This window comes from Anthonomus grandis, chromosome 5 (assembly GCF_022605725.1).
Source record: "Anthonomus grandis grandis chromosome 5, icAntGran1.3, whole genome shotgun sequence".
Taxonomy (NCBI): domain Eukaryota; kingdom Metazoa; phylum Arthropoda; class Insecta; order Coleoptera; family Curculionidae; genus Anthonomus; species Anthonomus grandis.
Window position 1 is genome coordinate 17,025,580 of NC_065550.1, and position 16,852 is coordinate 17,042,431.

Here is a 16,852-nt window from a genome sequence, read left to right on the forward strand (position 1 = left end):
TTCATACGGAAGATTCAGTTTTGTAAAAAGACTTTGGCTTATTAAATTTGATTGCGAAGCACTATCCAAAAGTGCATTATATTTTACCCAAGTATTTTTATTATTAAAAATTAAAACTGTCGCGGTTGAAAGCAAGCATTGGCTTGTATAAATAGTGGCATGTGTGAACGTTCTTTCCTCATCATTTTCATTATTTTGCGTTAACTCTGAAGTATTCTGGTCTATCACACACATAGTAGTCCGAAATGTTGAACTATTTTGGTCGCTCGCGAACATAGTAGGCTGCTGGCTACCATGTTGGTTTTCTCCCGTCGACGACGAGATCCTAAAAGCCAAACAGAAATCCTCCGATTTTACATTGTATTTCGGTAGGCAACCCACTTGACACGACAATGTTTTGATACGTCATGGGCACTTAAGTTGCGAAATTTTAGAATTTTACATCCCAGAAACTCATTTTTTATTGGTGTCGTGGGTCTTGGGTTTTAGTTTTGTCTATTGTCATCCCTATACCATTCAGGAGTTTAGATTTCAGATTTTAGTCTTATTGTTAGGTTTATATTATTTTAATCTGTTAATATAATTTTTAAGTGTGACTGTGTGATTTGTTTGTGAATTATTCATAGTGGGTTATGTTTTTGAAATAAAGTTCTTGAATGTACTTAATTAGAATAAGGCATTATTTTAAAGGTTTATTTTCTGTATTTTATTTTGGTAAAAGTTTTATAAACCGAAAAATTTGATATTTTTGACGTTATTAAATTGTATTTAATTGTACTTACTGCACTTTTTGTAGCTTTTACAATTTTTTATTAATAAAAAATATTTGGATTTAATTCTGTCTTAAATTTAAATTAAATTTTAAAAAGATTTATTGGTCACATTTCAGGGTATAATGTAGTTTGACTTAGTTTTTTTTTTAATTTACCCCTCGTAGATAGTGTCATTTTATGATTTTAAAAGTAAACTTTATTTTTGTAACTATTATACTTACCTGTTTTAATGCTTTTAGATTATATGGATTGCAAAATTCGGTAAACCAAGAAACATTTAATATAAATAAATTAATAAGTAATCAGACCTAATTTTTTTTTCCAAAATGTATGTGAAATAATGAAAATAGGTATGGGGTTAAAAAAAAACTTCTGCTAATCATAGGCTTTTATAGTTTGCTATTTATTAAAACAGTTATAAAAAATAGAGATATGTAGGTATATATAAAAAACTATAGTAGGTATATACATTTATTGCATATTAACTTACAAGTACAAATGATCATTAATACAATTTGTAGATATAAACAATTCAGGTTTACAATTTAAAACGTTTTTAATATGCTCAACCTGTTCTTTATCGGGTTTTTTGTTGTTTGATGTTGGTTTTCTTTTTTTTTTGGTGGAACAAAATCGCAATTGGTGCTCAATATTCTTATTTGACGCCTCAAAAGTGTTACCCTTGCTTTGAAAAGTTTCTAATTCAGGGTTGCTGTTACTTAACTCAATTAAACCCTGTATAGTATTTAAGTGGCTGTGAATCTTTGAAGCAATATTATCATCTAAATTGTTTAAATTTACATTTTGTAATTTAATAAAGGTATTATTAATGCTTGCTTCCAAATCAATATTATTCACTGCACTTACTAATTTAGCAGTAATGTCTCTTTCATCTACATAATCCACATTTTTAAAATAGAAATCTGAAGACAAACTATTGTTATTACTTATTTTACTTTCATTGTCATCTGACTGGATGCAATCAACAAAGTTTCTAATAAAATGGATATGCTTACATATAGTCAGTTTTCCAGAAAAATCTATACAATCACAGGAGTACATATGTACGCATATTTTGCAAAAAGAACAAGTTAATTTGCAACAACTTAAGTTTGAATGTTTTAAAATCAGATATTTTTGGCCCTTATTACTGGAAAGTTCCCAAACATAATTATTGTTAACAGTGTAGTTAAAAGTACTTTGAAGTGCTAGTTTATGTCTTTTAAAAATGTCCCTATTGTAAATAGTATTTTTTCCCTTAGTCAACTTTATAATTCTCTCCACATTTTTATTTTTAATATACCGCAAAACTGCATGTAACCCTTTATCAAGCCTTTTAATTTTTTTATGATTTAAATAGAAATACTTGATTACTTTATGCATAGATTCAAGTCTCATATTTGTGTTATTTCCTGTTGATTTTCTAAAGCAATATGCCCACTGTTTAGTGTTTTTTAAATAATTTAACTGAAAGTAAGATCCAAAGATTTTTGTATCATCATCATCCAACATAATATTTATTGCCGAAACCAATTTTTTCTCAAATTCTACCTCATCTATTTCTGATTGCAGTACTTTCAATATCTGATATATTTCTGATCGTTTATCCTTAAACCTAATTTTGCTCAATTTGTTTGCCATGCTGTATCAACATGCCATAAGCAGAACAAATGATATCTTACTTGTCCCATTATACTACACCAGGCTTTATAAAGAGACTCTGCTAAATCGGACATGAATGTTCCAGCATTTATTTTACCAACCCTTGTCATAATAGTTTTAAAAAAGACATGATACACATAAGTGTCTTTTCTGTTCGAGAACATGAAAGCAACCGGCACACCTTCCCCAAAATCATCAATAATCATTACAGTAGACATTTCAAAATCATAGTTATTTAAACCATGTGTGCTATCAACTGCAATGACATTGTTACCAAATTTTTTAAGCATTAATTCTTGAAAAGAATTCATTATAATTAAACAAAAGTCCATTTTTCTAAAATCTTCAGAATCTTTCAGGACATTCCCTTACCCAGAGATCTACCGAAAGCGCGTCATTTGGATGCCTCTTCCCATATTTGGCTTCTATATTATACTTGACTTTAATGTTGTCCACATCTTTAGAAGTTAATAGGTCAATACGTTTGAGATATTCTCCAATCTTATCTCGATTTATTTCCAAGACCCTATATAAATAAAATTAAATTCAATTATTCAATTCAAATTCATCCTAACAATTTTTTTACCTTTGATCAGATAAACCACTAACTAGCTTTGCAGCAATTTCATTTTTCATTCTGCTTGAAAGTCTAATATGCTCTAACTCCGCTTTATGGTTATAATGTGTTTTAATCCAATGTATACTACATTTATTTGACTTATATACAACTTTAATTTGGCTGGTACATGTAAAGTTTAATTTACAAGTACCCTGACTTTTTAAATTTCTTTGTCGATGCTCTTTAATTGTTACCTTGTTAATATTGCTTCGGTTGCATTTATAATAAATAATTTCAGTATTTTCACCCTTATTCCTTTTTGCTGAAATAACATAATTGCACTGGTATTGCTCTTCCATTGAGGTTTTCCATTCTGCAAATTCTTAAATAAATTATAGATTGTTATTCTTACTGTACATGGTACATTAAAATTTTAATTTTACCTTTTTTACTTGTAAAAAAAAGATCTTCAGTTTCAAATAACATATTGTGTTCTGTTCTAAGATGAATTACTAAATCTTCATTTCGTTGAAATGAGGAATTACAGGCGCTCTCCATGCATTTACTATTCCAAACTGCATTATCATAAGAAACTGCAGAGGCTTTTAACTTGTGTACATTTTTTATATGTTTGTTGATATTTGATTGACTAAAAAATAATTTTTCACAATATTTGCATACTACACCCATAATACTGTCAAGTTTTTAAAACCAATACGAAAATTAAAACAATATTGAAAACACGGAATATAAAAAATTTAAAAGCACAAAACACTGTTCAGGTTCGGCGAAAATATAATTTTATATAACAATACCACAGCATAAAGAAACCAGCAGTCGCACTCCGCTCGAAAATGTAAGCGAACTAATAGCATCCTTAGCCATGCCGCAGCCATGTTCTCCGGATGCCGAGCTCACTGTTTATCGAACTGTGTTCATAGGTGTATCGCCTAGTTCAGCGCCGTACTTAGTGACTATTTTGATAGCGTTTTTACAAAGCGTAGCGTTTTTTATAACAACTTTTGTGATTTTGATTAAAATTACTCAAAGAATGGTCTCTTAAATTTATGGTACATACCTAATTAACTTCCTGCACGTATTCTTCTATATCGTCGTTGTTAGATGTAGAAATGCGATGTTTATTTTTGTTTAACTATTTTGTTAATATATGAACTTTATTAATATTAAAAAATAAATATTTGTACTATGTAGGTATTTTTATTTTACAAGATAATAATATCTAAAAAAATGTTTAAGTCCGGCTCTAGCCATGGCAAAAGCCGCGTGGACCGTAGCGAGTGTCAGCGGCATCCCTACTATAAGCAAATATGCCGCGCCTGCCTTAGTACACATGCACCGAACTCGCTTATTCAAACCAATGTATTTTTATTGAAGTGCGACTGCTGGTTTCTTTATGCTGTGACAATACCATAAACATAAACATTAAACGTAACCTCAATTCAGTTACGCGTATCGTTTAGCGTACATCAGATAGATGACAGGTGACAGGATTTCTGTTTGGCTTTTAGGATCTCGTCGCGTGATGTGTTGTGTATTGTGTACTTGAACAGTCGAAGCGGGGAGAACGCGAACGGTTTGGATTGGTCGCGCCTGGTATTAGCGCACTGTTGCCAGTTGCATTGGTTCGATACGAATTTACTTGATTTTGAGGAAAATTATTTTCATGAATATTAATATTATTATTGCGGGGTAAATTTTGGGAATGCTCTCGGTAATTATCTTAGAACATTGAAAGGCTAGAAGTAGCATGCCGTGGAACTATGGGCAGGTTTGTTTGCTTGCAACATCTCTGATACAATGATGCCAAATGCTTATAGAGAAATGGCAAAAATCACTTTATAATATCATAAAAGTTTTCAGTTTTTTCCGAAAACTTAAAACAATACTACTGCTCCCCTTTAATAAAATATCAAGCATTTTTTAAAAATAAATTTGATAAGATACTCTATATCGAAGTCAATATACGTTAAATAAATGAAAATAAAGTACGAAGCAACGAGAAAACGTTAATGGCATCGCAACGCCGCTCGAACGCATTGTTGACGCCACCGATACAAGCACTCTTTACCAGTGACGTCGTCAACAAATATTTACCTGATAAATTTTTATTAATTATTATAGAGTTTAAATATAAGTAATATTACCATTTATGAGCTATTTATGTGTTTTTTTAACGGACTTCGTTAGAGGAAGGTCCTAATAAAAGGCAGCATTTTTGTCAAGGCATTTTTATGGAAATAAAATATTTTATTAATATAATATTATAGATTTCTTAATAAATCATGTTTTAAGACACAAATTTTTAACATTTTGCAAAATTTTATTATAATTATTATATTATACAAAACTCAGTTTTACATCACTTACTTTAAATCACATAATATATACTTCTATGATGCTGACTTTTTCAAAGGGACAGTATTGCTTCAGCGGAAAGAGTTAAAACTACAAGGAGGTTCAAATTGTGAAGGAGTTGCAGGTTTTTTATAGGTTATAAGATTTTTATTATAAGTATTTAGCCTGTACAATGGTTTTGAGACATTTAACAGTGACCTATATAATACCTAATACCAATTATTATATCAGATTAATTTATACGAAAAAACAAAGCTTACCTAAGAATGAAGACTATGTACAATAGATTAGATTAGATAGTTTATTAGTAGTAATATACAAACAAGTACTTTTACAAGTCAAATAAAATATGTAATATATGTAATATTTCTTAAGTATTTTAATAATAACTTGAGACATCTAATTCAATTTCTTTGGCGCAAATTTGTTTGTTGCAATCTTCGAATTTTAATTTCTTGTTCTTTTTTTTTCCATAATTTGGTGATAAGTGATTTAGCTTTTAAAAAGTCCTCAGGATATCATTTTCATTTTACCCTAGAGTAATATACATAAAAATATAGTATTACCAATATTAAAAAGAAAAAATTTAAAAAATGTATTATGATAATCCAATTGATCAATAAAATGTATGTTATTATAAAGAATCTTTGAAATATTATACATTTGATTAATTGCATTTAATTACAAATATAACACAATAAAATACTATATCACTTGTAAATAAGATATATAGAATAAGATGATACATGGCATAAAAGTCTTATTTGTACTTAGAAAAAGAATTGAACAATAATTTTTAAATTTGCTATAATGATGTCTATTTTGAGTGTATTTTTACCTTTTCCTTGGCAGAGTCAGGGAATGTGTAGCAGTTAAACAAAAACGGATTGGATGGGAAATAGTAATTGTTGACCTAGACCCCACAGTAACTATTAATCTCAGATGCAGTTATTGTTGATGATGAATGATCAGATCTGTAATTATACAAAATTTGGTGTATCAAGAATATTAATTTATTTTAATTATCCATACTTGTCTATATTAGCTTCACTGTCTGTACTATATACCATTTTGGAAGCTAAAGAAGTTTTTGCACTATTCAGGAAAACTACCCTTGCAGCTTTGAAGGGTAAATCACTTGGTAAATTCACTGAATTATCGGCTGCTGTATTTTTAACCAGTGCATCAGAAATCCTAGTAAAAAAATAGTTTTACACACATACCTAATTTAATAAGTATTAGGTATAAATAAAGCTTATATGAGTAAAACTAATACTTTTTGTGACGATTTTTTATACTAGAAAAATATATTTTAAAAAAATTACCTTTAAGGTAGAGCTGATTTTTTTAATAAAGTCTGGCTACTGATAATATTATCTTCCTTATATAATAAATCACTTCTAAGGATGTGATCTGAACAAATATATTCTTTTTAATTGTGTTGATTTCGATTAATGAAATCCATTGTTCCCTTTGTGCATATATTAGGCAATTTATTATAAGTATTTGATATTTAATCAAAAAGCAAAAAAAATTACAGTAATAAATTAATATGTGGTGCCAATTACCATATATATATATATTATTATAAGTTGCAATATGGTAAAACAAAAAAAAATTATCGACCAAATTTTAGGGAAAGACAAAATTAACTATACATAGGCAATAAAAAATTAGTAATTTCATCTATCTACCTAATGTCTATATTAAAAAACATAACTATATATAGATAGGTATATGGGTATTATGCCATCTTTCTGCCAAAACAACAAAAAAAACATAAAATCCTGCAATAAAACCAGGGACAAAATTCTAGTTTTATATTTTTTATAGCCTATTGATAGATGAATATGTTCAAAAATATATTTAGGTTTAAAAATATAAATATTTTGGTATTTTACACACACTTTCACATTCAAGTTTTTATTAGGTTTATATCTATAAGATCCCCTATTCTACGTTTATGATGATGGTTACCCCATGATGTGATGTTATGAAAGTATCGGTACTTACTTGTGAAAAGATCGGCTTGAATCACCTTTTTATCATGATGCGGCACAAACGACACAAGTTTTTGCCATCCTAGCAATTTAAAAAGACACTAAAATGTGGCCTTTTTCCTTTTGAAACCAAAAAATTAAAGAAAATACACGAATCTCGAACATAAACAAAAAGCCGTTTGACAGATGACACTATGCGTATGGCTCAGGCGCTTAAGTTCCGGTGTTGTCGCTTCAAATTTTTTAGAAACGGTTTTAGGGATAAGAATGTTAATCATTTTGGTTTTTTTTTGCTTAAGGATATTATATTTATTCTTAAAATAGGTTAATTGTAGTATTTATATTTTTTAATTTAAATTTTCCTATAAAATACAACACAAGTAAGTTAAATTAACGTTATAATGGTTGTTAAAATATAGCAAAAAATTTCCTCCATTGGAAATTCGCGTCGACTTGACAACAGAGAATCGGCAAATATATTTGTAAACAACACACCCCTCTTGCCCCTGTGCACATGTTAGACTCAAACAAAGTTGTTGTTTACTAATTCTAGCCTTTCAATGTTCTAAGGTAATTATCTATGTGTAAGGTTGAATTATGTTTTATATTACATTTTTTGCAGCCTCTTGCAAAACAGTTTGTTTTTGAATGACCGGGTCTCAAGCAATTACTGCAAAGCTTATTTTTGTTTATTTCGTTATATTTTTCGCTTAATGATATATTTAAAAATGCAGGACATTGATATAAAAAATGGCTTTGATTGCATCCTAAAAAACACGAAAAATGTTGATTTTGTTGCGCGTTATTATTTACATATTTGGGTTGTGTGATTGAACAAGAAACTCGTTTTTGGTATTGATTTTGAAAAATTAATTTTTGAGCATTAAAATTATTTATATTTGGTTGTGAACCTTTTTTAGTTTGATCGATACATGATACTGCTTCCATGGTAAAATATTTGTTAGTTAAAAATTCTGGTAATTCTTTTATGTGGGCATTTTATTTTGATCTATTTGTTTACTTTCCCACTCTTTTTTTGTGCGATCGTCAATTTTTTGCAAAATAATAGGTAGGTATAAGTAATGTATCCCAATACTCTATGGGAATTTCTAATTTTTTAAGAGCTGATAAATGTTGATGGACACTATCTAATAATTTTCTTAAATGAACTGAGGATTAATATAGTTGCATCATCTTTTAAGCATGATTCTAATATTAAAAGTTTATTTATTTCACTTACATTCTCTCTACTATCTACTACAGATTTAAAAACATCCTTAAAACTGTACCAATTTTCGTATTTACCGTGAAACGTTGGTAGATTCAAATCTGGCAGCTTGGACCTGGCAACTACGCGCAGCGTGCCTTGCGTCGGTATTACATCATGATCGATCGATGTCTGCTGTTCATTTATGATGTTGCCGGTTTGTGTTATTTATGTTAACCTGATCTATTAATTTTTTTGCGTACGATATATTGTCATAAAATAATGATTCCGTTTCTAGTCTGTCGTTTTTCGTTTCTCTATCTAAGAATTCTAAACGCGTTTGTATCTTATCATACTCCGAAAAGTCCTCTTCTACACTCTTTAACCTACATTCTATCTGATAATTATCTACGTTTTCAATTTGTTTTTTCGATTGGTTTTGTAAAAATGTTCGATTTCATTTGTGTCAAAATCATCCTGATCCCGTTTTTTTTCCTATTTTCTCGTTGATGGCATGATTAAAAAAATATATTTTTACGTTATAATCCGATTAATGATATGATTGCTTTGGCGCTTTTGGCTAATGATACATCAAACTTGGCATGTATAGTATAATAAAATAGTACGTAAAATTCACATACACGATAAAATCGACTCGGTTACCTGCTTGCGTTTTGGTTTTTTTTGCGATATTAATAAAATAAATACGATTACGATTCGTTTTGATAAATTATTAAAATATTTATTAATCTTTAATATATGAAATTGATACGATAAATAAAAGCTCATTTCAATATGCAGGATAGGAAAAATAGGAGACATCAGGAGTTAAAATTCGAAATTGTAAACGATCTCACCGGTCTGGTCTGTTGTTTCCATCTTCGCCGCCATTGTCACATACATCCGTCTCGAATAGGCCATGTTGGAGGGGTTTGAATCACTGGATTTCGAAGGACCACCTGTCCTCTCACACAACTTAATTATGATGTTGACTGTTAAATTATAGACATTGATCTGTTTTGGTAATTTTATTATTGCTACTAAACGTAAACTTTAATCGATTATATTGTTACTTTGCTTGCTGACAGACATGTTCTAAGATAATGATGTACTTCTCCCTCTCCCACTCGCCGTCTTAGAGTTCTCCTCGCATCGGTACAATGTTGTCGCGCGGTACAAAAAAAATAAAATTTAAATAAAGTTTTATACAGGGCTTAACAGTTTGTAATCATTTATTCATTATATGAAAATTTTTTTTTTTATGTATCTGATAAATTACAATTTTAAACTCGAGTGGCTTAAAAAATAGATATAAAATCTAACGTAGAACTCACCTTATCTACTCACTCGTGATACTTCATACACTCCCTGTGGCAAGAATGTTCTTTGAAAAGAAAAGTAGACGTTTTTTTTTGATATGTTATACGAACTTTGCCTTGACTCTTGTAAGCTATAATATAACAATAATAGGAATAGGAAACAGCTAATTTATATCTAACAGAATAGGAAAGTTTTTAGAAATTTTATAGAAACTAAAGAATCTATATCTACTTTTGCCGAATTAAATAAATTAAGTTCGTTAATACTGCTTTCAATATTGTCGATGAACTTGTTTATTTTTTTTTTAGCAAACGTGCATACAATTTTCGATTACGCTGATATTGCTTTTACAAAATTTCCACATTTTGTATGTACTGGATTTTTACAGCATGAATGTGATATGCTGTGATATATCATTAACTGTTTTATCATCTTATGTTTCCATTATTGGAGCAGAGTGTCAATAGTTGTCAATTGCAACTAGCTGTCTTGTGCTTAGTAATGAATTTGCAATTCTGGTAGATTTGTTGTTTTCTGGTAGATCGAAGTTGTTACTTGTTAATGCGGATGCTTATTTGTTAGATCTTATTGACTAATTTAAATACCAATAAATCCTATGGTATATTATCATTTTGTTGCTGCTTAAGAAGCTCATTCAAACACTCTCCAGTAATAAGTTTTTCAATTAGCTGTTTCGCAATATTAGTAGATTGCAGTCTTATTCTTGGTTTGATTCTAAATTAGGTTTTGAAGTAACCGTTTAAGGGTTGGAAGAAAATATTTATTTAATTATGAAATTCAACAAAGTTACCACCAATAAGAACGATTAATTAGCCAAGCACGTAAAATATTCTCAATATCTTGATTTGAGCATTCAATTGGCCCTTGACTTGTTATTATTTCAGCTGCACTCTTTGAAGTGTTTAAACTAATGTGTAATTTTGTGGTATGTAAAATCCCTTAATAAAAGTACCCTGGTAGTATAAAATCCATTAATTTATAACTTTTATTAAGGATCGACTGTAAGTGAAATTAATATACTTGACTTGAGAATCGGACAAACAACGATTTTTTAATTAAAACTTCTGTATGAAGAAATTTAATTTTAAATTAAATAACATTCTATTTCATTCTTTTGATCAGTGGATTTATTTAAGGCTATTTTGGAATTGATCCGACTTACAAAAATTTTTAAAAATGTAATATTCAATTCCATTATATTGTATTTTTTCTATAATAGTACTGTTAATTTATTAATTTTAAATAAAGTACTACTAGTCAACTTGTTTAATCGCTATGATAGCTTTGTCTTTGGCTCACTTCAATATTTCGATATAGTAGGGAGCCTAGGTTGAGAGAATTTTGAAGAGCTAAATTTAATGTAGAAATTACAGCTCATTAGCAGAGTTAGCATTTGCTTACCTTTATATACCAATATATTATAAATACATCTATAATTGGCAAAATATAAGAGCTTATTATATATATACATACAAGTTGGAGAATCGAAGATTACGCATTGTCCAAACAAAAGCTGTGTCTTCATCTCATCGATGAGCGACCGCCTTCAGTCGTCTGATGATATTTTAACTATTTGCTGTTTTTATTTTTACAGAATAACAATAATAATATCGGTATGCCTCGTGTTGCTGTGTAACTAATTGCACGCCGCTCTATTAAATTTTAAAAAGCTATTTGTCTTTTCTAACTTATTATGGCTGTTTAAACTCCTTTCGATAGTTCAAATTATATTATAATATGTTAATGGTTTTAAGAGACAATTCGACAGGCCAAAATACGATTTTTTCTCAATTACATTTTAAAATAGACCGATTCCTTGCGAAAAAAATTATTTTAAGTATGGGTTCGAAGAGTTTTAAATATGGGTGTTAGGAAGGTCTCAAAACCTCCCTTTTTGATGATTTTGAGTTTCTTTGAACTTTAAGATTGTCATAAATGCCACACTAAGGTTCAAAGGTTGGTAGAAATGATAATGTAGTGCCACAGATCAAATTAGCTACGCAAATACGCTTGCGTAGCTAGGTTAATCTGTGACAGTGCCCTAGAAGTGGAGGTAAAACTATCAAGTAGAAGCGTTGAAAAGTGCAGAGAAACTGGGTATGGACCATAAAGCTGTTCCCAGTATTTGTAAAAAATATGGGTACAAATGTTTCAAATATAACAATATTCAGAAGTAATTTTCCAAAAAACAGCAGCGAAGAATTGAATTTTGTGAAATCATGATGGAAAAAGCAAATGAAAATTTGAATTTATTACAAAATATTTTATTTTCAATATATTCATTTGTTTTCTTATATATATTCTTTTTATTTGCATGGTCAATCAATCCTTCAACACAATTGTTCTTCCATTATTCGATATTGGTCTTGGAAAAAGTTTCTGCAAAACCAAGTTCTTCCTGCCATTCAAATCTTCCCTGATTGAATGGCAGAGATTGGTTTATTTTCAACAAGACGGCTGTCCACCACATAATGTGGTTATAGTAAAAGAATTTTTAATAAATACTTTTCTTAACCGTCTTATTAATGGAACTAGCGATATTAAATAACCTCCCAGATCTCCAGATTTATCCCCAAATGACTTTAATTTTTGGAGTAGGAGATCATTTATAAACACCAATTTAGTAGGCCAACAAATTTAGTCGAATTGCGATAGAAAATTGTTAAATGTGTTAATTCCATTTCAGCAAAAACTATTTTGGAAATACGAAATGGTACAAAAAGGATTTAATGATAGGGTTAACTCATTATTTAGCCAAACAAGAAGGTGTATTTGAGAAAATTATTTTTATAAGTTTTAATTTAATTTTTCTATAGGTTTTCTACTTTTATCAGAGTTTATATTTTATTTGTATGAGGTTAATGTTTTCATTTTCATTATGCAATACACAGCATAATAAGCATTTTGAGATTTCGATTTTATATGGGTTGTACACTGATTTATGTAAAGTTTGCATCAAAAAAACATTTTAGAAATACCTGAACTTTCAGGTAATATTTTGCGAGATTGAATGACGAGTAATACAGTTACGCTCAAAGACGCTTACTAAGTCGTACTAAAAAACAGTGACATAGCAGGCGAGTTTCGCCCAATTCAGATTCCCCAACCTGTATAGTTACGGCATGCATGCAACGTTACTTCAGCGATTTTCTTTTCTGATTATATATATTCCTGGTAGTTTCGCAGGTGGAAAAAATACCATAAAATTCTTTAACTCAACATTTTTTTCTTTCGCAATTTTATGACTTGTGCAAGTTGCTATCCTGAGAAATTATCTTGAGGTATATTAAGCGATTAAATTAAACCTGAAATAATAATTAAGGATAAATGAAGTCACCGTTTTTATTTAATTCATTCACCCCTTTCATTTAATATATTCTCCTAGGGCTCTCCACAAGGGGCACAAGACTGTAAAAACACAAAATCAAGTTTTAAAGCTTCAGCAAAATTTGGTTTTCTCTTGAACCAAATTAGAGTTGAAAATTACTTTCGTCGTTAGAAACTAAATTGTCAAATATGTCTCGGATTACAAACTGTATACTTGTCAAAAATCACCACACGCCTTCTTCTGAAATTTCATATTAATTACTAATAACATATAATTCTATAAAATTAGTTTTTGTTATATTTATAGCAAACTATGTAAAAAAATTTGAATAATAAACGAATGAATCTGACACTTAAGGTAATTAAGATATGAGATAACAATAAACATAAAATTGATTGATTTTTTTGGTTCAAATGGTGAACGAGTTCTCTTCTCCATATTAAATCACCCAACTTCATAGAACTTTTTACTATCCCATTTATCATAATGGCTCATATCATCTGCTAATTAATTTTAAAAAGCAATTTTTATAAGCTGTATTCATCCTCTGTATCTCCCCAGCTAGTACGTTAGATAACGAAATTTCTTGCGATAAACGCTTTTTATTAATCTAAATATATTTCGTTTTCAATATCAGAGAATATGCTAATGCTCTTAAAATGCAATATTAAAATATTACAGGTTTGTCAGTACGACACATTTAACCAATCCCAAATATTTTATTAATACCTAGATGTTATTGAACTTTATATTAAGGAAATTACAGCTTGCATCTTTTAAATATTTTCTGCTTGTTGATTCTTACTTAAATTAATAGTTTTTGGTAAAAATTTTAGTTTCAAACAAGTTTGGAAAAATATTAGGAAATTTATTAAAACTAGGTCAAAAAAAATTTGATACAATAGTGGCAAAGTGGCTAATACAAATGCCAAGCAACCTCGCCTGATGGAGGTAATATGGACCTATGAGATAATGTAATTTTCTAATTTTTTTCGTATTTTTTTATGTTTCAGCTGTAATATTTTCAATATTTAAGTTACTTATATACAAAAAAAGTGTTAAGGATGTATTTTTTGAGAAAATAAGAATTTTGCTTTAATTTTTTTAATGTTCGAATAGTTTGTTTTATGTATGTATTAAGTAACTTAAATCATACATCAATCACACATTAAATTATATACAATATAGGTGTGATTTAAGTATATAAGTAATCTCCTCAAGTTCGTTCCACACATTTTGTAATCACCAAATATTAGTAGGAGGGTGAACGGACTTTTGACGAGCATGACGAGAAAGAATAGTAATATATAGACCAGAAGAAAATACAAGTGATAAAACAGGATCATATTTTGGCTATTTTGGTCATGTATTGGTACAAGAATGGGCTGTTAATAGATTCAGTTACTGAGAGTTACACTTTTATATATTCGTGACATACTGTTGTAATATATCTAAAACAATTTAGTCTAATTTTACATTATTACCTTAAAGCTATAGCGGATGATGCATCGCCAAGCTGGCTGTAGGAAATCCCATATAAATTAAGATAGTTTTAAATATTGGTTCTCTATATTTCTTACAGAAAAACTGTATTAGACTTTTTTGGTGGTGCGAGCAAAATAAGCCACCATAAGAAAATTTCATTACCTTCGATATTAATAAGCAATTTAGAATTTATTTGAAAGAAACTAAAAATTAAAATATGAAACTACCAGCGAAATTATCAAAATGTTACGTGAAAGTGTTGTCATCTATTTATTTAGTGGTCAGTATGAATAATTATTACAATAATCAAGAGAAAATACGAAAAATCCGAGAAAATACTCGTAACTATGATTAAGTGGTACTACATGGGGAATAGTTATTGAAATGTTCTCTGTGAATTTTCCTGATGCGAATTTCCCTAGTAAAACAGCAGTGTAGAATATTGTTAAAAAGTTTGAGACTAACGATATAGTAATTAGTAAATGCACATGCTCAGAGCAAAACAATAAGGATGGCAGAGCTGGAGAAAATAATTAAGATTTTGAAATGGTACTTCATGTTGAAGAAAATAAAGTAATTAGCAGCAGAACTCTTGTAGAAGTTGTAGGAAAGGTCATAGTACATTAATGCGCACACTAAAAATACAAATATCATTCCTTTAAATGTCAAAAACGTCAGGAACTAAGGAAAGGTGATGAAAGCCGAAGAGCAGATTTTTATTTTGAAGTTATGGAAAGGGCGAATTACCATTTCTGGGAGAGGACGCATTTTTGGAATTTTTACAAAATCAAATTAAACCAGCATTTAAGAAGAAGTTGCACCTGAAAGTGAGATTTGGTTTAAAATGAATGGCTATCCTGTGCACAGTTCACAAGTCAGTGAATATGTTCAAAACGTATTTAATGGACGCGTAATGAAATTACACCATTATTTGGCCAGCCAGGACTCCGGAATCACTTTCACCAATCGAGTTTTTCCCGTGAGGTTACATTAAAAGTGTTATTTATAAAGATGTGCGTTATCAAAATTTAAAATAGCTGTGGAAATTTTAACGGCTTTTATTCAAATTACTGCATATCAGCTTAGTAATATAAGAACCGAATTTTACAACTGATTAGGATATTGTTTGGCGCTAAATGCAGGATTCTTTAAGCATTTAATTCAGAAAAATTATTGTATTAGTTTAAAAAAATATTTTGTATTTTTTCTTTGTTTTGTTATGCTTTCTTATTTGTTAGAGGCTTTATTTAAAAAATCACCTAATAAAAAGTAATAAAATATGGTATGGTAGCTTATCTCCCTTGCACCTCTAAAAAAGCCTTATACAGTTTTTCTTTGTAAAAGTCTAATAGAGTTTTTTTTCTGTAAAATATACAGGGGAGCCAATATTTGAAAGTCTCATAATTTATATGGGATCTCCTATGGTCAGCTTGGCGATGCACCACCCAGTTTAACTTCCATATAACTTTCTAAAGTGTGATAGGTTTAATATTCCTTAAATAAACATAATTTTACATTCCAGATATATGCTAAATAGACAGCATATCCAGTGCTACAAAATTTAAACTGAGATTGTACTATCACTATCTATTCCATAGTTTTTTGTAAAATATTGAGTATTTTATTATGCTTTTTAAAATTCAGGTAATATGTTCATTTCCTCAATTATTATATTATTACAGCTCCAAGAAGATACCTTACTAAGTTATCAACCATTTTAAGAATGACCTACTTGAATGCGAATTCTCCTATAATTACAAATATGTGCCCTCCTTCCAGACTTACGATTTTTTTCTAACTTGATTACTTCCAATAAAATTTCGAAAACTCTTATGCGAAAGTGTAGAAATTTCCAAAATATTTTTCTGATGCAGGCTTTACATGCCTGAGTATACAACCCACATAGTATGTATTATGCTGGGTATTGCATAATGAAAATCAAAACAAATTAAGAATCAAATTTAAACTCTTATAGAAGAAGAGAAATATTTTTTACAAAACTAAAATTAATACTTTTAAAAATAATCTTAACAAAAAAATAATCATTCTTTAAATAAAAGGCTTAAATAGATCTCCTTCTTTGGCTAAAGAATAACTTAGAATAACTTAACCTATCATAAA

General features: G+C 29.3%; 2 protein-coding genes across 3 annotated transcripts in view; one reads left to right on the plus strand and one right to left on the minus strand.

Moving 5' to 3' along the window:
* LOC126736268 (orexin/Hypocretin receptor type 1) overlaps positions 1-16,852 on the plus strand; it is a 426,431-nt gene that overhangs the window by 403,067 nt on the left and 6,512 nt on the right. The gene's annotated exons all lie outside the window — the stretch shown is intronic.
* LOC126736270 (uncharacterized) lies at positions 1,240-3,732 on the minus strand. The gene is made up of 2 exons (XM_050440548.1): positions 3,438-3,732; positions 1,240-3,376 (listed from the first exon to the last, which is right to left on the minus strand). Exon 2 carries the CDS (start codon positions 2,412-2,414, stop codon positions 1,260-1,262), a length of 1,155 nt encoding a protein of 384 aa, XP_050296505.1. The 5' UTR covers positions 2,415-3,376; positions 3,438-3,732; the 3' UTR covers positions 1,240-1,259.

Excerpts from the sequence above, each read along its gene's own strand:
- LOC126736270 (XM_050440548.1), bottom strand. The coding sequence starts at position 2,414 with ATGGCAAACAAATTGAGCAAAATTAGGTTTAAGGATAAACGATCAGAA.